The sequence below is a fragment of the Pantherophis guttatus genome, chromosome 2, assembly GCF_059756535.1.
Source record: "Pantherophis guttatus breed Tessera chromosome 2, ASM5975653v1, whole genome shotgun sequence".
Lineage (NCBI taxonomy): Eukaryota > Metazoa > Chordata > Lepidosauria > Squamata > Colubridae > Pantherophis > Pantherophis guttatus.
Genome location: NC_142064.1, coordinates 62,892,072 through 62,917,599, shown reverse-complemented (window position 1 = coordinate 62,917,599; position 25,528 = coordinate 62,892,072). Strand labels below are relative to the sequence as shown.

Below are 25,528 nucleotides of genomic sequence, written 5' to 3'. Positions count from 1 at the left end.
TGGGTGATGACGGCAGTGATGGGCGGTGGCAATCCCTGCAGCCTGAAATAACTGATCAGCGGTATTCCGGGAGGCTGACCAACCACCAATCAGCTGCTCTTGCTAAATCAGGCTGTGCTGAAGCTGACCAGGCCTTTTGCTGTTTGCTGCAAGGAGGCAAATTGCTGGGAGGCAGAAGCAGATTTTTTTTCCTTGCTTTCCTTCCCAAAATCTAGGTACGTTTTATGGTCTGGAGCGTCTTATAGTGCGACAAATATGGTAAACTGTTTTATTAAAAATGCTTTTTTGGGTGTAATACATTGTAAACCATATGAACTTATTAACTTCAAGTGTTTTGCTCTGGATATCTTAATCATAACACTAAAATATGCTACTTTCTCTGTTATTCACCTTTTAATAATCAGTGTAAATAATTTCTTTTAAATACATCTATTTGTTGATACAAATTCTAAAATACATTTTAAACACAGATTATACATATTGGGCAAAACATTTATATTGATAAAATGTTAGAAATCTGAAGCCATGAATGGTTTCAAAACTTGTATTGAATGGATTCTTGCTTTGATGTGTAAATAATCACTATCAATACAGTGATTCATTTATTTTTCATTTGTAGTAAAAGAAAAGTTCTTACATTTTCAGTGGAGCTTGAATAAGACAGCCAAGGTGCTATAACTTAAAATAGCTCCTCCTTTTATGTTCAAATAACATGTTGCTATTATTTGTGGTGGGGGGGTAATATATCTATAGTATAGCATCCGAAGTCTCAGGATGTTGTGTCTCTTCTGCTGTGGTCTATCACTGGATAATATTTTGTTTTTGTGTAAAATTTATCTATAGGTCTGTAAACTCTATTGCAAATATTGGCAGAATAAACAATATAAAGTAATCATAAACTGACGGAAAAGCCTTGTGCGAAGAGGAGCTTATCACATATTTTTTTTTGAGCAATAATAAGCATAGAATATAATTGTACATGTTGTTTGAGACACTTGAAGATGTTTTCATATTCGAGTCTTAACAATTCATATAATCAATTGTTACTGGAAAAATATGATTGTATATACGCTATGAAGCATTAATTATGAAGGCTATATTGCATATTGAATTGTGGTTACCGATTCCATATTCTTTGTATCATCAATCATTCGGATTTTTGTGTCACAAGATAAGAGATGGTGTCTGTATAATGTGAATGCTTCTTAGCTAAGAAAACCTTCCCAGAAGCTGAAGTCAGAAGCATCTGATTAGACCTTTTAAAAACAGGATGATATCTATAAGATGGTTGTCCCTGTAAAGGTCTAGACTAGATTTACTGGCTAAAATCAGTAGAAATGGGAATTTGGCCTTTGTCATACATACTTGTTATTTCCAGATTGAATTACTTGATGTTTTTTGTACAACTGCTTTTGAAAACTGAACATTCCAATTGTTCAGCATGAAACAGCCAGATTGTTAACCGATCACAGAGAACATACTGTGCCTATTTTATGTAACTCTGACCAATCTACAGTTATTTTCCAGGCACAATTTAAAATACTGATATTCGTCTTTAAAGCCCAAGTGTTCTGGCACTACTGCACATGCCTATTTCCATATAAGCTTCCTCATATAATGACGTTCCATCCCGTGCTTCAACATTCATATACTAAGACAGCTACACAGATCTACCACCCGTCATAGCATACAACAGTGATGGCTAACCTTTTTGCCATCATGTGCCAAAAGCGGTGGGAATGCGGGGTGTGTGGGTCGTGCACGCGCATTCCCACACCCATAATTCTATGCACCCTGCCCTCCCCGCGCATGCGCATGACTTCCCCCCGCTTTTGGCATATGATGGCATGTGGGCCTGGTAGGCCTGTTTTTCGCCCTCCCCAGGCTCCAGAGGCTTTCTAGGAGCCTGGGGAGGGCGAAAACGGCCTTCCCCACTTCTCCAGAGGCCCTCTGGAGGCTGGAAACAGCCTGTTTCCCGACTTCTGGTAGGCCCAGAAGGCCCAAAAATCAGCTGGCCAGCGTGTATATGCACACCAGAGCTGAGCTCACATGCCCACCAATATGGCTCTGTGTGCCACCTGTGGCATGCGTGCCATAGGTTCACCATAACGGGCATACAACAAAAGCTGGGTCAACAAATTATGTTATTTTATTTAAGAGAGATTCATCATCAAAGTATATAAGCATTGACTTATTAACTATATTTAATTAATTTAGTGTAATTTTAATATGTTAATATTACATCTTAGTATAGTTGATATTTTAATTAAATCAGAGGTTTGTTGCCTGTTGTTTGTATTGTGGTCTTTAGCATGACATCTATTCAGGAAGTTGGTCTCCTTAAAAAGTTTCATCCTTGGTCTAGGATGGTGGTTGTAAGAAGAGAGACCTTATGCAGTATTTCATTGCTAACTTGATAGAATGGAGAAATAAAATATTAATCAGAAAATATGCTAAAAAGTACCATAGATCTTTTTCATGCTGGCTAAAACTCAACACTATGAGAATGTGATAGATAGAATAGGAATAGGTATGTTTTCATTTCTGATTTTTTTTAAAGTGAAAACCAAAATATTTAATAGTTTTATCAATATGTATGTTCCATTCAAAGACTATCCAATAATATATAGAACATATGAAAGTGTGCTGTAATATTGAAAGAATCATTTAATTTCTATGACTTAGAACACATTTGAATACAAAGGAAAATAGATTTTACATCATAATTGGAGAATAACCATGTGTCATATTTTTCCTCCCACTCTATTTTTTAAACTAATGTTTTATTTTTAAGATATGACATTGCTGTTTATCTTTTGCAAAGATTTGCCAGTTCTGCTTTGTTTAAAAGTGATTTTGAACATGTTTTCGTAAATTAAATTTAAAACATGATTGCTAAAATAAAGTAGCATGAAAAATACTTAAAACATTTAACCAAAAGAATATTTCTGAGGGGGAGAAGTTTTTTAAAAGCCAAAAATCTTTATAAATCTTTATTAATGCTTTAATAAAGGCAACTTTAATTAAACATTTTAATAGTTTTCAAAATCTATTCATAATCTTTTAAAGCTTTTAAGAGTAGATATTTTTCTTCATAAAATGTGCAGAATCCTTCACATTTGTTTTGTTTTTTTAATGAAAAGTGTTCAAGTCATAATTAAAGCTCCTATTTTTTACAGCGTTGCAGGAGGTGAACTCTTTGACTTTTTAGCTGAAAAGGAATCTTTGACTGAAGAGGAGGCCACAGAATTTCTCAAGCAAATTCTTAATGGTGTTAAGTATCTGCACTCTCTGCAAATTGCACATTTTGATCTTAAGGTACATTGAACAAGCAGCTTTTTCAAACCTTGGAAATGCTACATAAAATACCCCTTACAATTTGGGTATCCAGAATAAATGCTAATGTAAAGTTTTGTTCCAGAAAACAAAAGATATTTTAAAGGTTCTTTATATGCCAAGACTATAGTAGATTGTAATGGAATAATAGAATAAAGTAGGATATAATAGATTACTGATTACATTTATGGAGCCATATCTTTATGAATATTCTATACACAGTATACATTGGGAAACTCTTATATATATGTCTGTATATAGTTGTACTTTGATATTTGTCCAGCTTCATTTTATTAGAGATAAAAAAAATCCAGATGGGATAAATGATGAAATGATTACTTACCCCTTTTGTATGTACACTGTTATAATGTCTACTGAAGAGATAAAAGTTGCATCACAACGGTGCAATACTACTATTGTCATTTTGATGAAAGCCTCAATCCTGCAGACACCTCTTGTCAAGAAAGGGTTACATTATGCTGATAATATATTTAAAAGATTGTTCACAAGAGACTTATGAATGGGAATGGAAAAGGTGGATAGAATATGTTCAGAACAAATACCAAACTAGAAAGTACCAAATAGCTTTTATTTGAAAACAATGTATTAGAAATATCTTAATGTAAAGAGATAAAGAGGGAAAATAATATAGGGGGAGGGATGGGTTCAGGTATATATATCAGTATTATTAGTTATGAGTACATAATAGGGAAGTCTGGGGGGGAGGGTTAGGGAGGGTTAGGGAGGATGGGAAGTTTGGGGAGGGAGGTGGGGGGGTGAAAAAAGGGGTGAAAATGTAATTGTAAAACTTTTGCAATAAAAGAAAGGGTTACATTTACCCATAAGAATTTATCATTAAAAAAAAATAAAGTATGACTGTGGTTTGGAGTTGCTCACATACAATCAATATTTTTCCTTGAAGCCTGAAAACATAATGCTGCTGGATAGAAATGTACCAAAACCACACATCAAGATCATTGACTTTGGCTTAGCACACAAAATAGATTTCAGCAATGAGTTTAAGAATATTTTTGGGACACCTGAATTTGTTGGTAAGTATTACATTTCATTATTTTGCTACTATTAAAATTTCTCTGATAGTTTTAAGCAGACATATTCTTGATAGTCCACCTACTGACATATTTGTTTAATGTAGTCCTGTTTTTGTCCTTTGCTTTCTGTACTGAGATTAAAGATGGGTGATTGGAGACAGAGTTCAACATTTAAAAGGAAAAGCCAAAAAAGGACCATTAATTTATAAAAATCATCTTTTCACTTTAAAATCCTTTTTGGCTACTAGATGTATTACTTACACCCTGATTCCCAAAATCTCCTTGGACACTTATTCTAACTATCTGCCGTATATGACTGAGGAAGATAATAGAATTAATGTTATCAAACTTCATTTGTTGAGGAAAAGCAATTAAGAGAGCTGTAAATATCCTATCCAGAGTAGCTATTTTGCCACTGTATGACACAGAGTGCTAGATTGTGGTGGCCCTTCTTAACATTTCCGATTAGAAATTCAGTTTTTTAGTTTTTAGCATTAGATATGATACTGTATTGAAGATTGTAGTGTAGCACTATAAGACTTATGCTACAGTTCCCATAAAGTCTCATAAATAATTCCTTGCTGTTCAACATCACCACAGTATATAGTATATTTCTTGAGATACATCATCAGGGAACCCGGAATTTAATTTTAATTATGAACTGATTATACTCCATTCAGTTTCTTCTTTACATTTATCCTTATAATCTGTATCTGGAATAAGTGACAGATTTGGATAAGAGTAATTCCATACAAATAAAATTCCTGTTGATTAATGATTTATCAGTTTCGGGAAATGGTATTCCTTCTGTTTTGGATGGATTTAATCAGGTGCTGGACTTTCAACTGGAACAAAGAGCATGTGGCATATTTTGCAAGCTTTTTACTGATGTACCAGTTGCATTCCTTTTTGGGGAAACATAACATGGCTAGTTATCCACTCTCTATAATAACATCCACACTAGATTGCTATAATATAGCCCTTGGGACAGTGGTGAAATTGTTACTACCGGTTCTGTGGGCATGGTTTGGTGGGGGGAGATGTGACTGGATGGGCGTGGTCAACTTTTTTTTTTTTAAACTTTTAAAACCATTTTTTCTACAACCTCTTCGGCCCAGCTAAGTTGCCTGATCGTCAGAGGTTTTTTTTACTTTCAAAAGCCTCTGACGATCCCAGCAGAGTTGCCTGATCGTCAGAGGTTTTTTTTTTACTTTTAAAAACATTTTTTCTGAAACCTCTTCGGTTGAAGAGGTTATTTTAAAAATGCTTTTAAAAGTCTCTGACGATCCCAGATGAGCTGCACGATCATCAGAAGCTTTTTTTTTTTTAAAGCATTTTTTTGGCGGAAGAGGTTGTAGAAAAAAATGCTTTTAAAAATAAAAAAAATGCCTCTGATGATTGCGCAGCTCAGCTGGGCATGGGGATTTTTGCTACTAGTTCTCTCAACCACCTGCCGCCATCACTACCGGATCGGCCAATCCGGTCCGAACCGGGAGCATTTCCGAAGAGCATTTCCGAAGAGCCTGGTGTCGCAGCAGACTAATAGCCTGTTATTATCATTCAGCTGCCTGCAATTACTGCTAGTTCGAATCTCCCCAGGCTCAAGGTTGACTCAGCCTTCCATCCTTTCTAAGGTAGGTAAATTGAGGACCCAGTTTGTGGGGGCAATAAGCTGACTTTGTATAAATATACAAAAGTATGAAGGCTATTGCTTAACGCATTGTAAGCCGCCCTGTGTCTCCGGAGAAGGACGGCATATAAATCAAATTAAAAATAAAATAAAAAATAAAAAAATTTCACCCCTGCCTTGGGGCACCTCTTGAAGATCATGTAAAATATTCTGGCTCCTTCCAGGTGTTTTGAGATTAGAGTGTGCAGAATTCGTAAATATCATGGGCTATGTTTCATCACATCTGAGTTGAATAAGGCTGATCAAGAAACTATTTTAGAAGATGCTGGCAATCTAGTATTTGCAGTTGAGACTAGCTCTTTTGTTAATTTAAGAGGGAATTTAAAATATATTTAGTCAGTTTAGATTTTTGTTCATGATTCAGGATGACATAAATTTAATTTCACATATTATCAATTACCAAGAACCATAAAATGGATGTGGCAGCATATTTAAATAAATAAGATAAATAATATTGGCTACTATGGTAGGAGCTTTTTTTATATTAAGGATGAAAACTTTTGGTGCTATTGCTAAGAGATTTTAGGAAAGTAGTATTTATTTAATTAATTTAGGTATCAAATTATTCACTAATAATTTATAAGAAAGGGATTAATATGTGACTGAGGATAAATCCTGTTAACTATATTTCATTTTAATTATATGAATGAATACATGAATAAATAAAATTTAATTTTGTGTGTTGCTCCAAGTATTGTCTTCTGGAGTGCTATGCTTATTATGTATTTAAAAGTGTCAGTTGTGAAAAGATATTTGTCTTGTTTTGCCTGTTTGTTTTTTCTCTATAGCTGTTCAGTAGGTTTGAAACTTTTTTAATGGAACTGGGTATGTTTAATCTGCTGTGAGGAACTTCTGGGATGTAAATCTACTAAAATTATCATTTGAAATCATTTGAATGATTTAAATGTGAATCATTTGAAAAAAGACTATAGACGGCAGTAAAGTTTATGATATTGAGGAGGAAAATACAGCTGAGTAACCAAAAATATGATATATCTCTATTATACATTTAAGGAAGGAAAGATGAAAAAATAAATAAAGAGTTAATACTTTTTTTAAAAAAAAGCAGAAAACATTTAACAATTTAAAATGAGAAAATATAAGAATTGAAGTAAGGTGAAATTAAAGAGAGTTAAATAAAAATGTCTGGATGTTTAAGTACAAATATAAATTAGTGTGAAGCAAAAGCACAAAGAAGTAGAGGCAATATGCAATTTTAAGTTATTATCCACTGACAGTAAGCCAGTAAGTGTATCAAATCTGTCATAAATATTTCTAAAATAATTTAATTTTTTTCAATAAGTGGAAATGACAATGCAGTACATTCTTATAATACAGTACCTACAAGCAGAAAGAAACAATGCATAAATATATTTTGAAAAAGATTGACAGATTTCTGTACTTATTTTAGTACAGGATAAACAAAAAAGTGCCACCTAAATAGAAACTGGCAAAGAAGATTGCAAGATGTTGTTACCTGCCAAGAACCTGCAGGTAGCAGCAGCTGGCCTGGCCTGCAGCAGGCTTCCATTTGTCTGGTGGGGTGGGGACCAGGAGAGGCCTCCAGAGCTGCCTCCACCTCCGAGACACTTTCATGTTCCATTTAACGTGAACAATTGCTTAATGATCACAACTGAGAGAGCTTTGCTTAATGACCAAGTTTCCAGTCCTAATTGTCACTAGTCGAGGACTACCTGTAGTTTTTCTATATGTTTTAATAAGAAGAAACAATAGTTATTACACACAAGAAATTAAAATAATAAATTGAAATCTAATTTCATACACACACACACACACACACACACACACACACACACACACACACCAAAAAACCCCAAGAACATCAGGAAAACAATATAAGCAAAATAACAGTACTATATAGCAAGCATTTAGAGAATATTTACTGTGTATTTCAATAGTCTGTATTGCCATATCATTCTTAAGAATTGCCTATTCACAGTTTGTAAGATTCAGTCCTGCTGAATTCGGTAAGGTTTCCTCTCTGGTAAGCATGTATTTATAAAATTGGAGCCTTAATGGGATGCCCAAATAGAGCTAAAGTGGATCTAGCTTGACTACCTCTCACCTAATCAATAAAAAAGTGACATTTGAGAGTAAATGTATAGATTTATGGCAAATTTCAATTGAACAGTTGTTAAAGTTTCAATCAGGCTATATTGAACAAATGCTTACTGCAAAAACAGATTTTACTGGTCTAAACTAATGTAGCTTCCTTAAAATTGGTAAAAATTGTTCTAGTTGTCCAGTGCATTTTTTCCTCACTCTTTCTAGAAAGTGGAAATTAGATTCTATGTAATGTTTATAGCTAGTAGAATGTATTTGTTAATATTTCAGCTGCCATACAGAACAAATATTAATATCAAACTCTGCTCTATTATTTATGTGTGTGGGGTTTTTTTTAAAAAAACTAACAAATACTTTATTTCTTAGCTCCTGAAATAGTAAACTATGAACCACTTGGTCTTGAGGCAGATATGTGGTAAGTTCTCAATTTTTTCTGGCATTTGTTGGTAATTTTTATAGGAGGCTTTTAGCACTGAAAAATACCTTTTTCCTTCTCCCATATCTCTTTGCAGGAGCATTGGTGTAATAACTTACATTCTGTAAGTATCAACATCCTAATGTGTGTTTTTTTTTTGTAATTACCTCAATATTATTCAGTCCTGTAACTGATAATCTATGGTTTACAACCATAGAAATCTTCTTATGAAATTAGCTTGAAATACTTGCAGAAATACTATATGAAAACAAATTTCAGAATATAGTGAATAGAAAGTGTAAACTGTATTAAGCATTATTTTGATATTTGGGGATATAATTTGGTATATCTTAAAAGTACTTTTCCATCTCCATGAAGTGAGAAACCTGAATATTGTTAGATTCTAGTCCAGCCAACGCAGAAAAAAGGTCAGAGCTGTAGGGTATAATCTACATGTAGGACCATGGATTTTCCATTTCTAAATTATGATTTTAAAAACAGATATAAATTACTTTAAGTGCCTTCACTTGCTGGTTTAATGATTAAAGAAACCTATTTGGAAATTGTTAAAAATCCTGATGCTTGGTTTCCATTTAGTGATATAGATGGTGGTGGTATCAATAAAAGTCTATTTTGAATGAAACAAGTAATGAGTCCACCATTTTAGGTGCCTCCAAAATGAGCATTGTTATCAAGCATCCTTTTTCATTGTAAATTTGATGAAAGAGATAAACCGGGGAGGAAACAGATTGCTGAAGCAGCAGAGGACGACAGCGTGGTTAAGACTAGAGAAGAGTGGTTCAACAGGAGACTTGCTTTGCCTTTTTTAAATGAGCTTGTGTTGTTTTTTTTTAAAGCAACATAGAAGAAATCTGTATGTTTTAAAAGGCAAGATCAATTTGGGGGGAATCTGTCTACCACTTTTGGCCTAAGTACATGCATTGAGCACTACTGAAACTAGAACAGAAGAAAACAAGCTGTGATTTTCCACCGCCCACCCTTTTTCTATGTGAAAGTGAAGGGGGTGTTAATGTTTAAAATAATGTTAATCAACTTGAATTGAAATTATTACAGGGCACATAAATTTTTTTGACAGGTGGAGATAAAAATATTATTTTACAGTTTTAAGGGGTTATTTGTATTTTAATTAGTAATTTCATTAGTAAAAAATTAGTTTATTTGATGTGGTTCATCCCATTGTGTGGATGTCTATGCTCACAGCATAGCCATGTTAAACTTATGCCTCTGTTTATTTATTCCAAATACTCTGAAATATTGTTTGACTCCTAATTTACATTGGCCTCAGCATTGGTGATTTATGTATTTTTAATTTAAGAATAATTTTTTTATTTTAGCATATTTATTTGGCCCCCAACTCACTCTCAGTCACTAAAAAAGATAAAAACCCAATATAAAAGCAATAATAATTTATTGACATATTTCCTCTGCTCCAAATAGATTCTAGAACTGAGATGTTTCTGTTCAAGTCACGCAGCATCATACTTACTGTGCCAAAATTAATTTTTGCAGATTAAGTGGCGCTTCACCATTTCTTGGAGAGACAAAACAAGAAACGCTAGCCAATGTGTCTGCAGTGAATTATGACTTTGAGGAAGAATTCTTTAATAATACCAGTGCTCTAGCTAAAGATTTTATAAGGCGACTTCTAATAAAGGACCCAAAGTGAGTTTTTTTCATTGATTATTTGGGATGGGTATGATCTTTTTTAATTTTATGCTTTAAATTATGCTTCTCAGCCAAGCTGGCATATAGCAGCAGCAACATTAGGGCCACTTGAGGAACATCATGAGAACACCCAGTTATGGGAGGTGGAGGTTATGGGTATAATACAGGTAATCCTGAAGTTACAACCACAATTGAGCCCAAAATTTCTGCTGCTAAGCAAGAGAGTTGCTAAATGTGTTATGTCCCAATTTCATCACAGTTGTTAAGTAAACCATATGATTGTTAAACAAATCTGGCTTCCCCCATTGACTTTGCTTGTCAGAAACCAGCTGGGAAGGTCGCAAATGATGATCACATGACCCCAAGGACAGTGCAACTGTCACAAATTCATGCCAGTTGCCAAGCATCCAAATTTTGATCATGTGACCATGGGGATGCTGCAACAGTCGTAAGTGTGATAACCGATCATAAGTCACTTTTTTCAGTATCGTCGTAACTGCTAATAGTCACTAAACAAATGGTTGTAAGACTACCTGTACACAATTTCATCAGTTCATCAACTGGTATACTGACCTTCTAACTGCATTGCATACTTCCAATATGATAACCTAAGTGCCTTCTGCAACAATCTAGTTGGAAATATCTATGTTTCTAAACGTAAGCTTTATTTCTTTTGAAACTAGTGACATGTTTGCCACTTCATTGTCCTGGACTTCATTAAATTAACACTTCAGAAAAAAATTGCACTGAGACACTAATGATGACTTGTTTTTACTTATCACATTCTAGTATTAAATAGACACGTTTTAATAAAGTTTCATGAAGAATGCACCAGGATCAGTACTGTGTGATGTTGCTAGAATTAATATGATATAGTGGGTTTATAATGGCTGAAAATGCTAGAGTGGGACTAGAAGATAACTTTTAAATTCTGCCCAGTGGGTTTACAGTTGTAGTTATAAGCAGGTGAAGAAAATAGAGTAAGAGAGTTACATTGGCTTAATTAATTTGTTTCTCATTTAAAAGGAAGAGAATGACTATTCAAGACAGCTTGCAACATCCATGGATCAAGGTCAGCATGTAATACATAATACAGCATGTAATACACACAAATACCCAGGCATAGGACCTGGGTATTTGCGGGACCGCCTTCTGCCACCAATAGCCTCCCACCGGCCTGTACGCTCCCACAGAGAGGGACTCCTCAGGGTGCCGTCAGCCAGGCAGTGTCGGCTGGCGACCCCCCAGGGGGAGGGCCTTCTCTGTGGCAGCACCTGCCCTCTGGAACGATTTGCCCCCGGAGATATGCATGATACCAGATATCCGGGCTTTTCGCCGTGCCCTAAAAACTTTTCTTTTCCACCAAGCAGGGCTGGCATAAACCTCCCCCCCCCCTTTTTTTTTTTTTTTTGACATGTTAGATTTTTAATTGTCTATGGGTTGTAGTTGGGATGTTTTAAATTTTGGGCCAAAGTTGTGTAATTCTTTTTAAAAAATTTAAATTTTGTATTGGAATGTTCTTTATTTTTGGCTGTGCACCGCCCTGAGTCCAGCAGGAGAAGGGCGGTATACAAATTTAATAAAAAATAATTAATTAATTAATTAATTAAATTAAATTGTTTGATTCTGTTTGCCTGTTTTATTGCTCCTATTTGTATTTTTGTTTGCTTTTTGAGGCATACAAGTATAAGCATTTTCTTGCATCCTCTAAGGCACTTTGATCAAATTGTTTTCTTCCTATATAGTGTATTTTTAATAGTTATTCTAACCCTTGAACCAAATCAATTTTCCCTGCATTATCAAAGAGGAAAAATCCAATAGAATGTAGTAAAAATAAAAGTTGATCCATAGGAATTATATGTCAGAGAAATATACTGTACTGCACACTTGCATAAAACAACTGCTTATGTATATTCTGTAGTTGACAGGCAATAAATTCTGCCCTGAATTCTTCTTCTCCTTGGACTAAGGATTATAGTATTTTGTGGTGCCAGTGCTTCCTAAATTAACACATGAATTTGAAAACCTGGACTTTAACTGTAACATATGACAACCTTGACCATGACAGTAGCATTTCAAAATGTTATTTTAATTTTCTTACAGCCAAAAGATACGCTGCAAGCCCTAAGTAGAAAAGCCTCTGCAGTAAATATGGAGAAATTCAAAAAGTTTGCTGCACGAAGAAAATGGAAAGTAAGGTTAATAATTATTTACAATAATGCAATTTAGCTTTGTCTAAGATATACAAGAGTATGTGCTATTGTAACAAAATATTAAAAGACTGATCAGGGGCTAAATTTAATATAAATATTCAATTTTCTGTCTCTTGCTTTTAATTAGTAATAGTGCAAGATCATCTGTTCATTAATCTGAGCAATGTAGGTTTCTAAACATATGCAGTATTTCCACTGTAGCTCGGAAGAAAAAGGAAGTAACAAAGTTGTAAGAATGAGATATGCATAAAAATTTCAAAAGCAATAACATACCACAAAGGATGTAATTACTATGAGAATGGATATGAGATTGAAATATCTATCTCTCGATACAATCATGATTTTTGACACTTAAGAACTTGTTCTAAGCTGCCTCTCATTAAAATTTTGAATTGCCAACAAACTACAAATCAGTGTTTAGTAACCTACATTTTAATATATCATTTTCCTATGATAGATTTCATGTGACATAAATTTCCTCAGAAATAAATGTTTGCTTCTTTTTTTAATAAAAGCAATCAGTGCGTCTAATATCATTATGCCAAAGATTATCAAGATCATTTTTGTCCAGAAGTAACATGAGTGTGGCCAGAAGTGATGATACTCTGGTAAGTAGACACATGCAATTTGATAATTTCCTTAGGAAATTTTGGCTGTAGTATAAAATGTTGTATGCAAATCAGGATTCAATTTTATTTAACTGTATTGATAAATTGAATTTCAGGTTTCATAGGGATTACTAGTAAGAAATTAATGATATGTCTATCAAGCAGCCATCCCCAAATTGGGGATATATACAATACAGCTACCATAAACATAACTTGCCAAGTGGCTGGGAATCTTGGAGTTGGTCTGAACCTTAAAAGTATCTTGATGAACAAAGCTAATACAACTGAGCTTCCATCTCAGGTTTCCAATCTTTATTTTATGCACTGTTTGTACATAACAATTTATGTACAAAAGTGAGCAAGAAAGAGATTAGATGTAACCCTTGATTTACAGTTACAGTTGAGCCCAAAATTTTCATTGCTAAGTAAGACAATTGTTAAGTGAGTTTTGCCTCATTTTACAGTCTTTCTTGCCACAGTTATTAAGAAAATCATTGTTAATTGATTGAATTGATACTAATTAAGTAAATTAGTAATGTGGTTGTAAAGTGAATCTGGCATCCCCATTGACTTTGCTTGTAAGAAAGTCACAAAAAGTGATCACATGACCCCAGGACACTGCAACCATCACAAATACATGCCAGTTGCCAAGTGTGCAAATTTAGATCCTGTGATCATAAGGTTCTTGCAATTGTCTTAAGTGTGAAAAATGGCCATTGTAATTTCGAACAGTCACAAAAGGAGTGGTTGTAAATCAAAAATTACCTATATCTTTTTCTTGATTAAATTAAATGCAGCTTACCATTACTACACTGGGCCAAGCCATAAAAAATTAAAACTAGGAAGTGGTTGTTTCAAGCCTAATAGAAGGTCTACTAGATAACTTAGAATTAAATTAGAATTTCTCTTTACATAAAATTTACATTCTGAAAAAATGTAACAGTTCTTTGTAGCCCTTAGTAATTAGGATGGTTTGAGAATATATAATTCAGTTACAGTTACAATTTTTTTTATTATTATTATTATTTTTTATTATTATTTTTTTTAATTTGATTTATATGCCGCCCTTCTCCGAAGACTCAGGGCGGCTTACAATGTGCTCAGCAATAGCCTTCATCCTTTTGTATATTTATACAAAGTCAGCTTATTGCCCCCACAAACTGGGTCCTCATTTCACCTACCTTAGAAAGGATGGAAGGCTGAGTCAACCTTGAGCCTTGGCGAGATTCGAACCCTGCAGTAATTGCAGGCAGCTGGTCTTAATAAGCTTAATAACAGGGTGCCTTAAACCCCTGTACTACCAAGGCTCTAATTTAAAGCAGAGTATATTGCCTTTATTTATATTGACCTCTTGAGGCTTCTATTCAAATGTATAAATCTATAGGATATATACTTAATACAATTTGGATACCTTTATTTTCTTAAATAGTTGATATATGTACTGAACAAATTTGTTCTTGAAAAGGAAATGTATAAGAAATTTTGCAGAGTGATCCTTTTTTCTTTTGTCCATCTGCTGATTTTCTAATTATTGTAAATGTAATTTCTACGTGCTGTAGGGTACTTTTAAAGCCAATTCAGTTACTAAACCAACTGTTTCAGAAGATGAATTTCAATCTTGACCTCTTGTGACATAAAATATAAATAAACATAAGACTACTGTTGCAGGACTGCAACATTTAAATTAAGTAATTTTTTACTTCTGCAAAATCTTTGCTGCTCACTCTAGCACATGTTGAAATGTTTTAGAAAACAAGACAGACACTTAATACAAAATACAGAAAAGGAGTAAAAAATACTGAGCTAAAGAAATGAAAGTCATGAGATTAAAAAAAAAGAAATATAAATAAACCTGTTTGGCCTCAAGACTTTTCATTATATTTCTTCATGCATTACCTCTTTATACTTACAAAATGGACACTTTAAGAAAGTAAAAATCCCCTTAGATTAGAACAAAGTTGCTATATGTTAGATGTTTGCAGTGACACTGAAGAACTTCTTTCAAGATTGAGCCATTTGAAAATGCATATAGTGTAGCAGCACAATTCCTATTAATAATACTGTAGTAATCCTGTCAGAACTGCAATATATTGCTATGGCCTTGTTTTGCTTTGTTTGCTATTTTTAAGGGTACTTAGCCCTCAAATTAATTATCTTTTTATTTCCTATTACCCCCTCCATTTACAACTCTATGCTTCATTTTGCTTAATTTATGAGGACGAGGAAGATTCGTTTGTAATGAAGGCCATCATTCATGCTATCAATGATGACAATGTTCCTGGCCTTCAGCATCTTTTGGGGTCTTTGACCAATTATGATGTCAATCAACCAAACAAGGTATGTTCTTGTTGTCTGATTAGTTGCTCAGTGTTTAAAAATATGTGCAGGAAAAGATTTATCTTTTGTATAAGATAACAGAATGTTTTATAATATATTGGAGAAAATGTGCATTGTTTTCTAGTATGCTGTTAATGTATTTAATATCTAGCATACATCACTGCATTGATTCATCTGTGATCATATCTTTGTTACTCTCCGCTCCAAATTTAATAGAAATAAACTAAGCAGTATGAAAACTTTTCCAAAATAAATAAGAAAATGCATTATATAAGTTCAAAACTGAGCACTGTTAAGTCTATAGAATTATGTTCTAATTGTACTGCTATGGACTCCTTATAGAATTCCACATTGTTGTTTTTCTCTAGCATGGAACACCTCCATTTCTGATTGCTTCTGGATGTGGGAATATTCAGATGCTCCAGTTATTTCTAAAGCGAGGTGCCCGCGTTGACGTCCAAGATAAGGTGGGAAACTAATTGATCATTGCTAATAAAATAAAATATGTGACATATTGATAGTGTAGTGTAGAAGGATAGAGATTAAATATCCGTGTTTTATAAGTGATCATTGTAGATTATGAACATTGTTTTAGTTAATTCAGGTTCAAATTACAATCTTGCAAGTTCTTCCTTTTCAATCCATGAGCTATATCTGTCTGACGTCAAACTATAATTCTGAGGATGTATGCAACAAATTGTTGAAATTAGTGTATGGTTTTGTTGATTATTACCATAAAATATTTTGGACAGGCAGGATCCAATGCAATATACTGGGCGTCTCGGCATGGTCACATAGAAACTCTGAAATTTCTCCATACAAATAAATGTCCTTTGGATGTAAGAGACAAGGTAAGGAAAAAAGTTTCTTTTTTTTTTCCAATTAAAAAAAACCATCATGTATTCTAATTTTTAATAAGCTACATTTTTGCTAAGTGGGCACATTTCAAATTTAAGAGCAAGTAATGAAAAATCTAATTTATTCATAGAACATTAGCTATGGTAGGAAGAGAAGAAAAAAAACATTTTGAAAAGGGTTTCACTTGTGGAGAAGAGCTGCTTTAAGGTTGTTCTTTACTACTCCCATATATCTAGTTTTTTATGTGCTGGTAGACATAGTTGAATTCATGAGCTGTATTTCCATATTATTCTGACTTAACCATAAAATATAACCATATTTTGTTAAGCATGTTGTGCAGTCATAACCTATATTTTTTCCAGTGAATTATGCAAATGAAGAAAATTAAATTAGTGGAGTTAATCATTGGAAATTGTATTATGTAAATGCAGTCATACTGTAGGTATTTTCAACAGTCTGGTATAAGAAATAATATTTGCATGTGGTTGTCTTCAAATACAGTCTGGAGAAACTGCACTCCATGTGGCTTCTCGATATGGTCATGTTGAAGTAGTTCAATACCTCTGTAGCATTGGATCAAATTCTAATTTTCAAGATAAAGTGAGTAATGAAGATTTATTTATACAGATTTTTGTGAAGTGAAAGTAGCTTCTGAAATGTAAATATAGTTGTGAAGTGCTTTCTTGTTTAAAATTGTTAATAAACTCAGAAATATAAAAGTCTTGTCTTTGTAATATGTCAGGATTTTGGTCTTCCGCTATATTTTTTTCTATATAATATCGCTATTCAGGCTTGAAAAGAATCTCAACTTTAAAAGCTCTCTCTACATCATTCCACAGGCTCTGCACTATATATTAATTATTTAAAACACCTAAGAAAGTCAATCTTGTAATATTACTTGTGAACAGGGGTGAAATGTAAAATTTGTTACTACTAGTTCTGTGGGCGTGGCTTGGTGGGGGTTAATGTGACTGGGTAGGCGTGGCCAACTTTTTTTTTTCTAAGCATTTTTTCTAATCCTTTGAAAAGCCTCTGCCAATCAGGCAACTCAGCTGGGATCGTCAGAGAGGCATTTTAAAAAATACCTCTCTGCCGATCAGGCAACTCAGCTGGGAGTTGCCAGAGACTTTTCAAAGCATTTTTTTTACCACCTCTTCGGCCAAGAGGTTGCAGAAAAAAATGCTTTGAAAAGCCTCTGATGATTCCAGCTGAGCTGTGCGATCATCAGAGGCTTTTTTTTTTTTTTTAACTTTTAAAAGCATTTTTTCTTCGGAAGAAGTTGTAGAAAAAATGCTTTGAAAAGTAAAAAAAAAAAAGCCTCTATGATCGTGCGGCTCAGCTGGGCATGCGGGGGGGGGCAGGGATTTTTGCTACCGGTTCTCTGAACCACCCGCTGCCATCGCTACCGGATCGGGCAATCCGGTCTGAACTGGGAGCATTTCACCCCTGCTTGTGAAGACCTGATAAGGACCTGATATAAACTTGAGATTTTGTAGAGAACTAGCCAACTTTGGCATTGATTTCTTAATTTATAATTGTCTAGTTCAGTCACTTGAATTGATTAATAATACTATGAGTTCATATCTAAGTTGTAGTCTGTAAATGTTGAAAGTTACTGCATATGTGTGCATTCTGGACTATAGAATTAACTATTGAATAAACACATCAGTTATTGAGCCAGTAATTCATTAGAAGAATCAAAAGCTGAATCATAGTTTATACACAAAATTCAAACTAGTAACCAAAAATGTCAGAATTTGAAGCAAAGTCCATTGTAGTCTAAGGTTAAGATTGCAATAATGAATCAGGCCTATGATGATTTTGGAAGCTGGTAATTTTTTTAATTAAAAGCCTGGAACTGCAACTTTGTAAGCCTGAGTTTTTAGAAACCTAGCCAATGTTCAATGGTAGCCATTAAAGAGACTCTTGGAAAGATCTTATTGCTGGGTGGATCTTTCTTTTCAAAGGATTGCCCTCTTTTTGCTCCTGTCTGAGTGTGTGTGTGCATGTGTGTGTATATGAAAAATTCATTGTGAACATATGAGCTGGAACTACTGATTGTTTTGCTCTGTTTTTTCCCCCCAAAACAAGACTATGATATAGGCTGAGTTGAAAAGGCATGGTGATCCAAAGTCACATACGTGAGTTTCCCTGGCTGAGGATAGACTTAAACCTGGGCCTCCTGAGTACTAGTCGAACCTCTGAATCACTATACCATGCTGGACAGTTATTCACGTGATAGAACATTAATATAGGGAAGGGTCCTATAACCTCTGGAGCTATAGAGTTAGATTTTAATAACAGAATAACAGGGTTGGAAGGAGAGTTCCATGGACATGGAGAAACTTGGAGGTCTTCTAGTCCAACCACTTGCCAAAGCAAGAGAACCTATACATTCCAGACTGTCAAATCTCTTCTTAAAACCTCCAGTGATGGAGCAGCCACAACTTCTGGAGGCAAGCCATTCCGCTGATTAACTATTCTCATTGTCAGAAAATTTCTCCTTATTCTAGGTTAGATCTGTCCTTGATAAGTTTCCATCTGTTACTTCCTGTCCTGCATTCAGGAGCTTTGGAGAATAGGTTGACTCCCTCTTTTTTGTGACAGCCCCTTATATATTAGAAGACTGTTATTATATCCTATATTTATAGGATAGCTCATGAAACATGAATAAATAATGACACGGAATATAACCAGGTGACTTATTTATTGAGCCAAATTTAAAATAGTGTTTTAAATAGTGGTAAAGTAAAAAGGATGTGAGACATAAGTTTATTAATGTAAGTCCTTCAAAATTACTTTATAGGAAGAAGAAACTCCTTTGCACTGTGCTGCTTGGCATGGCTATTTTCTTGTTACCAAAGCACTTTGTAAGGCAGGCTGTAATGTGAACATTAAAAATAAAGAAGGGGAAACTCCGCTTTTGACAGCTTCAGCTAGAGGTTACCATGACATTGTGGAATGCTTGGCAGAGCATGGTGCTGACCTTGATGCAACTGACAAGGTTAGTTTATGGTTGAATGAGAAACATTTAACAAGCTTTTAAATACTACAAAGCTGTATGTGTTGTGTTCTTTAATACCTCTTTGGATATAGCAGTCACTTTTTATTATTAAATAAAGGTATTATTTAAAAACTAAATATACCCATAAGCACTCCTTTTGTAAATGTAGTTATTTTTATGAGATCTCAGCACTGTATAGTGATTAACTCTGCTAACTGATTTTAGTTATTTTTTTGACTTCACGGTTGACTCATATTTCAGTCTCCTTTATTGTTCAGTATCCTTCCCTTTTTTTCTTCTCATTTACTTTCAGATTTACTTTTTCAGTCTGAATGATCCCCTTTTGCTACTACATACTTTGTATAGTTATCTAAAGTATTATTCCAAATTAAGTAAAAAAAAAAAACCAAGTAACTAAGTGATATCGCTCTCTTTTTTTTTTTACACCACCTCATTTATGTAGAAAGGCTCTGTAGAAGAACTCCATTGCAAGCATTCACCTGCAGAGCCAGCTAGAGGCCATTCCTCCCAAAGTTATGACAATTCCTCCTACTCATTTGCTTTAATTTCAAACGCTTGATTTCATTGTACATTCTGCCCATTTGCTTGCATTCATCATTATCTTTTATTACCATGTACTGAACAAATGAAAAAAAAAAACACACACATACTTTTAGATAGTTTAATCTTCATTTGGGAGAGAAAATGTACCTTATTTTTGCAGAAATATGGTCATTCGGGAAGGGATGCCCATTTCTTTTTCTTGAAAATAAAATCTCTTGAAATATGTGATTATTGAATTAAAAAGGAAAAAAACCCTTATTTTGCTGTAGAATTCATCCATAACTATAGCCATGTAACATATTCCATATCTATATATACATATGACAGGTATTGCCATAATAGGTCTGGAGATAGATTTTATTTTTTATTTATTTATTTTCAATTTATATACCGCCCTTCTCCCTGAGGACTCAGGGCGGTGCACAGCCAGAATTAAAAACATGAAATACAAATATTAAAAACAATTAAAATCTATATAAATTTGGCCCAAAATTTAAAAAACCACAAACCAATTAAACATTTAAAAATTTAAAAAAATTTCTTCCTAAGCCAGCCCGGCTTGCTGGAAAAAGTGGGTTTTAAGGGCACGGCGGAAGGCACTGAGGTCTTGGATTCTCCTTATCTCTGGGGGCAGCTGATTCCAGAGGGTAGGTGCCCCCACAGAGAAGGCTCTCCCCCTGGGGGTCACCAGCCTACATTGTTTGGCTGATGGCACCCTGAGGAGGCCCTCTCTGTGGGAGCGCACGGGTCGCTGGGAGGTCATCGGTAGCAGCAGGCGGTCTCGAAGATAGCTAGGCCCTATGCCATGGACGGCTTTAAAGGTGATAACCAACACCTTGAAGCGCACCCGGAAGACCACCGGGAGCCAGTGCAGCTCGCGCAGGAGCGGTGTTACATGGGAGCGCCATGCTGCTCCCATCACTACCCGCGCTGCTGCGTTCTGGACCAGCTGGAGCCTCCGGGTGCCCCTCAAGGGGAGCCCCATGTAGAGAGCATTGCAGTAGTCAAGGCGAGAGGTGACGAGGGCGTGAGTGACTGTGCACAGGGAATCCCGATCAAGAAAGGGCCGCAACTGGCGAATCAGGCGAACCTGATAAAAGGTCCCCCTGGTTACAGCCGTCAGATGTTCCTCCAAGGACAGCTGCATATCCAGGAGGACTCCCAGATTGCGAGCCCTTTCTGTGGGGGCCAAGGACTCGCCCCCAATAGTCAGTGATGGAGTCAACTGACTATATCGGGATGCCGGGAGCCACAGCCATTCAGTCTTGGAAGGGTTGAGCTTGAGCCTGTTCCTCCCCATCCAGATCCGCACAGCCTCCAGGCACTGAGACATCACTTCAAGGGCATCGTTGGGGTGGCCTGGGGTGGAGATGTACAGCTGGGTGTCATCAGCGTACTGATGGTATCTCACCCCGAAGCCACGGATGATCTCGCCCAGCGGCTTCACATAAATGTTGAACAGAAGGGGCGAGATAAATAGATTTTGTTTGCTGCAGAAGAAATAATTACCTGTGTTTATGTTTTAGGATGGACACATAGCCCTTCACCTTGCTGTACGAAGATGTCAGATGGAAGTAGTAAAAATGCTGATTAGTCGAGGTTGCTCTATAGATTTTCAAGATAGACATGGTAACACTCCTCTCCACGTAGCCTGCAAAGATGGAAACGTTCCCATTGTAATGGCACTCTGTGAAGCAAACTGTAACATCGATATGACAAACAAGGTAATAACAATAATAAATCTAATTCTATAAATATTTATCATGAGTGTACATTAAAATACCTTTTTTAAATGAACTACATTTATATTTGGGAAGAATACAGGATTTCATTTTTGTGTAGTAGCTATGTTTTAAGGACATAGAGGGATTTTTCCCTACAGACGCCAGAACCAATAGGAAAATAAATGTTGCACTGTATGATGCCATCAGCATCTGTTTGCTAGCTTTCCTAATGAAAACTGCTTTTTGTCTTTTTTTGAAACTATTATCATCTTATTTGGTTTTGAACTTTTGAAGCTGTATTATCTTGCATAGGTATCTCTTCCGTGTCATTGTTCAAATAAGCAATTAGTAGACAGTATCGGCTGTAGAATGGATTGAATATAATTAATATATCTGTATTTCCAAGTTAATTACTCAGTCACATTTTTCAATAGCAGGTATATGAATCCTCTAACCTTTCTGTCAACATGATATCAAGCTGTTCCATTCTGTGTAACAGGTGGAATAAGAAGGTGACTGCTCTAAGCAAACCAACATTTAATTGCAAAAAAAGTGTATGGATGATAAAGGATAAAAGAATGACTATGTTTTATAAATCAGAAAAAGTTAGGGAGGATATTCCTCTTGACAAACTCTATTTTTTCTTTTTCTATTTTTTCTCATTTAATTAACCACAAACATCTGTCAGATAAAATTCTTTAGCATTTCAGTATACATTGAAAAATTAGTAATGCAATGCAAAAAAATATCTGCTGTTCTTCTAGTAATGATATTTAAAAACTCAATACCTCATATACTTGCTTTGTGGAAATGCATTAGTAAAGTGCATGAATTAAAAATTAATTCATTTTTAATTGAATTAAAATGGGGGGAATTAAAATCTAAATAACTATCTTGATTGTCTGGATTTCTCTATAGGACTATTTTTCATGGTGTTGCTGGATGATGAAAAAAACAGACAGATTTGAATGTTTAGTATTGTATAATGAACATCTGAATAATGAAACATTTTAGTTGCCAAAAAAAGCAGTTGATTTCAAAAGTGCTAGCATTAAGGAACATTTTTTAATTTTAGAGAATTAAATAGAATTACAGTATAGTTTTGTCATCTAAAATAACACCCTGTGACCTTCTGTGCTAAACTTCAAAATGAAAACATTGGATTTTTGGCTGATCTTATGAAATCATATATTTGGATCATTTTTAAGTGTAAATGTCACCAGCTGCCAAGTAAAAAGTTTATGTAAATCAGGCCTCTGTCTTCTTCTATTAGTGTAATCTTGACTGATTGAGCAATTAAAAACAGAGCCCTGCTAGAAACTGTTTATCTGGAAAGCAGAATTAAGAGCAAACAATGCAGCTTTTATTATTTCAATTATCTTATCTTTGGTTGTCCAGAGAATTTGGCACAAAAGTTTTTAGGGAGTAGTACATGGAAGTAATTTGGAACTGGTTCCAAAGGGAGATAGATGTTTCCAAATAAAGGTTGGCTGGTAGTTGCTTTTATTCAACTTCTTTTTAAAAAAAATAATAATTATTAAACATTTTTTAAAAACAAAAAGAAAGCTTTAACACTTTTTCTGTTTCAACAGTTTCGCATCAGTCAAGAATTTCATACTTATACATTTTTCCTCCCTTATTTCTACTATATCTTTTATATATATACTTCTAATATTTATGTATTACATATATACATAACAATACTCGTGTACCTACTTCTATTTCTACAGTTTTTGTTTCCTCATATTAACAATTATACTTCAACTCCTATTTCAACCATTATTTGATTTTTCCCTTCCTTTTATCTCTCTCCTCCAACCATTCATACCATTTCTCTCACACTAAGTAATATTCTGTTAACCTTTTTTCTTGTATCTCCTTTGTTAATTTGTCCAACTCCGCACATTCCAAAACTTTTCTGATCAGATTATCTTCGGATGGTATATTATCATTTTTCCAATTCTGAGCGTAGATTATTCAACTTCTTCTGAGAATAACATTAGTACAAATAAAGCAACCAAGTGCTTTGGGATAGAGTTCTAGAAAGCACATAAAACCCACAAAAACTTAGAAAGTAAATAATTGAATTACCTTTTTTTCTGTGACTGTTGCATCTTAAACACATGATGTTCTTAGCAGATTCTTATTTTTCTTATTATGGACCAACTGGATTATTATTTGCTGATTTATCTTAAACCTATTTCAAAGTATTATCTAAAATAAAATCAGGAAAAGGGGCAGTTCTACTCTATTCTGGGCATGTTCAAAACCTGTTCCAGAGAATTTCACTAGTCTAGAGCAGATTTAGAAAACATGTGGAGGTCTTATAAAACAAGATGCCTCTTACAGGACCAGGAATTTAGACAAAGTCAGTTTTATATATAGATTAAAGCAATTGTCTTTGAAAAATAAAACTGCTAAGATTGTTACTACTTGACAGGACTGTTTCTGTTTGCATGCTTCAATATTTTATATTTTTATTTTTATAGATTTCTGTAGAAGGAATTCACTTCTTTCAGTGTATTAAGTAAAATTTTAAAAAAATATTAAGAGACAGATGATAACTGCCACAAATATAATAGGAAATTCTCAATGTCTGAGAGAAGTATTGTATTCTAAATCCCACAAGTTTAGATCAAACTTTTTTGTGTGGATAAATGGCAAATGGGGTTTTTTTTGGGGGGGGGGGGAGGGTTGATTGAGACTAGGAAATGGACTTCATACATCTAATTGAGGAATGATTTTATGAGTCACAGTGGCACAGTGGTTAGAGTGAAGTACTGCAGGCTACTTCTGCTGACTGCTGGCTGCCTGCAATTTGGCAGTTTGAATATCACCAGGCTCAAGGTTGACTCAGCTTTCCATCCTTCCAAGGTGGGTAAAATGAGGACCCAGATTGTTGGGGATAATATGCTGACTCTGTAAACTGCTTAGACAAGGCTGTAAAGCACTCTAAAGCAGTATATAAGTCTAAGTGCTATTGCTATGTATTTTTTTGGAGACTTGATTTATGGTATCTAATCAATCAGCAATTGATAAGAGATGGTATAAAGAAGCAAACATGGATATTTGATCTGCTATCAGTTAGGACTGATATTTGGGATGATTGAGGATTGAAGCCATGGTAAATTTTCTACAATAACAGTTTGTTAACAGAGGGTTTTGCAATTTTAATCTTGTCTTTTTCTTATTATTGTTTACAATTTTTATTATTCTTATACTCTTGCACAATAAGTTCATTATTATTGTTTTTACTGTTAACCATTTTGTTATTAATATAGTTTATAGATGATAGGATAACAATTTGCAAGTAGATTTAGTACTTCAACAGTTTGAATCCCCCCCTCCCCGTTTCACAAGGGGTGGAAAACTAATATTGTTACATTATACTAATCAGCATTCTACTAGGAAGGACGTTAGATATTTTAGTTAATTAATTTTCTTTTAAAACACTTTTTTTGTTAGTCTTTTTTGTTGTATTTTTTCTTTTTTTAAAAAAATTTTTGGGTGTTTTTTATTTATTTATTTATTTTGAATAAACTAAAAAATTTGTAAGATAAAAATTTGGACCTATTTTCCAGGCTTTGTAGAATGGATAGATGAGACAATATGTTTCTTTTATACTCATTTCATAGTTTTCTCCAGTGGTGAAATCCAATTTTTTTTATTACCGGTTCTGTGGGCGTGGGTTGGTGGGCATGATGTGGCTTGGTGGGTGTGGCCTGGTGGGCATGGCAGGGGACTGATACTGCAAAATCTCCATTCCCACCCCACTCTGGGGCCAGCCAGAGGTAATATTTGCTGGTTCTCCGAGCTACTCATAATTTCTGCTATCAGTTCTCCGAACTGCTCAAAATTTCCGCTACCTGTTCTCCAGAATCTGCTGGAGTTCACCCTTGGTATACTAGCATAATATATATAGTATATAAAATGAGAGCAACCCCCATTCCCCATAT

General features: G+C 34.6%; 1 protein-coding gene across 4 annotated transcripts in view; it reads left to right on the top strand.

Annotated features, from left to right (window-relative positions):
• The window catches only part of DAPK1 (death associated protein kinase 1), a 73,649-nt gene that overhangs the window by 25,323 nt on the left and 22,798 nt on the right, over positions 1-25,528 (top strand). For 2 of the 4 annotated variants that reach the window (XM_034410106.3, XM_034410107.3), the window contains exons 4-17: positions 3,180-3,318; positions 4,259-4,388; positions 8,530-8,578; positions 8,676-8,702; positions 10,109-10,261; positions 11,291-11,336; positions 12,368-12,457; positions 12,993-13,085; positions 15,303-15,422; positions 15,791-15,889; positions 16,175-16,273; positions 16,782-16,880; positions 19,087-19,284; positions 21,375-21,572. In XM_034410106.3, the coding sequence (XP_034265997.1) occupies positions 3,180-3,318; positions 4,259-4,388; positions 8,530-8,578; positions 8,676-8,702; positions 10,109-10,261; positions 11,291-11,336; positions 12,368-12,457; positions 12,993-13,085; positions 15,303-15,422; positions 15,791-15,889; positions 16,175-16,273; positions 16,782-16,880; positions 19,087-19,284; positions 21,375-21,572 (1,540 nt within the window). The remainder of the gene's footprint in view (positions 1-3,179; positions 3,319-4,258; positions 4,389-8,529; positions 8,579-8,675; positions 8,703-10,108; positions 10,262-11,290; positions 11,337-12,367; positions 12,458-12,992; positions 13,086-15,302; positions 15,423-15,790; positions 15,890-16,174; positions 16,274-16,781; positions 16,881-19,086; positions 19,285-21,374; positions 21,573-25,528) is intronic. The other 2 variants (XM_087888256.1, XM_087888255.1) reach the window with 1 other exon arrangement.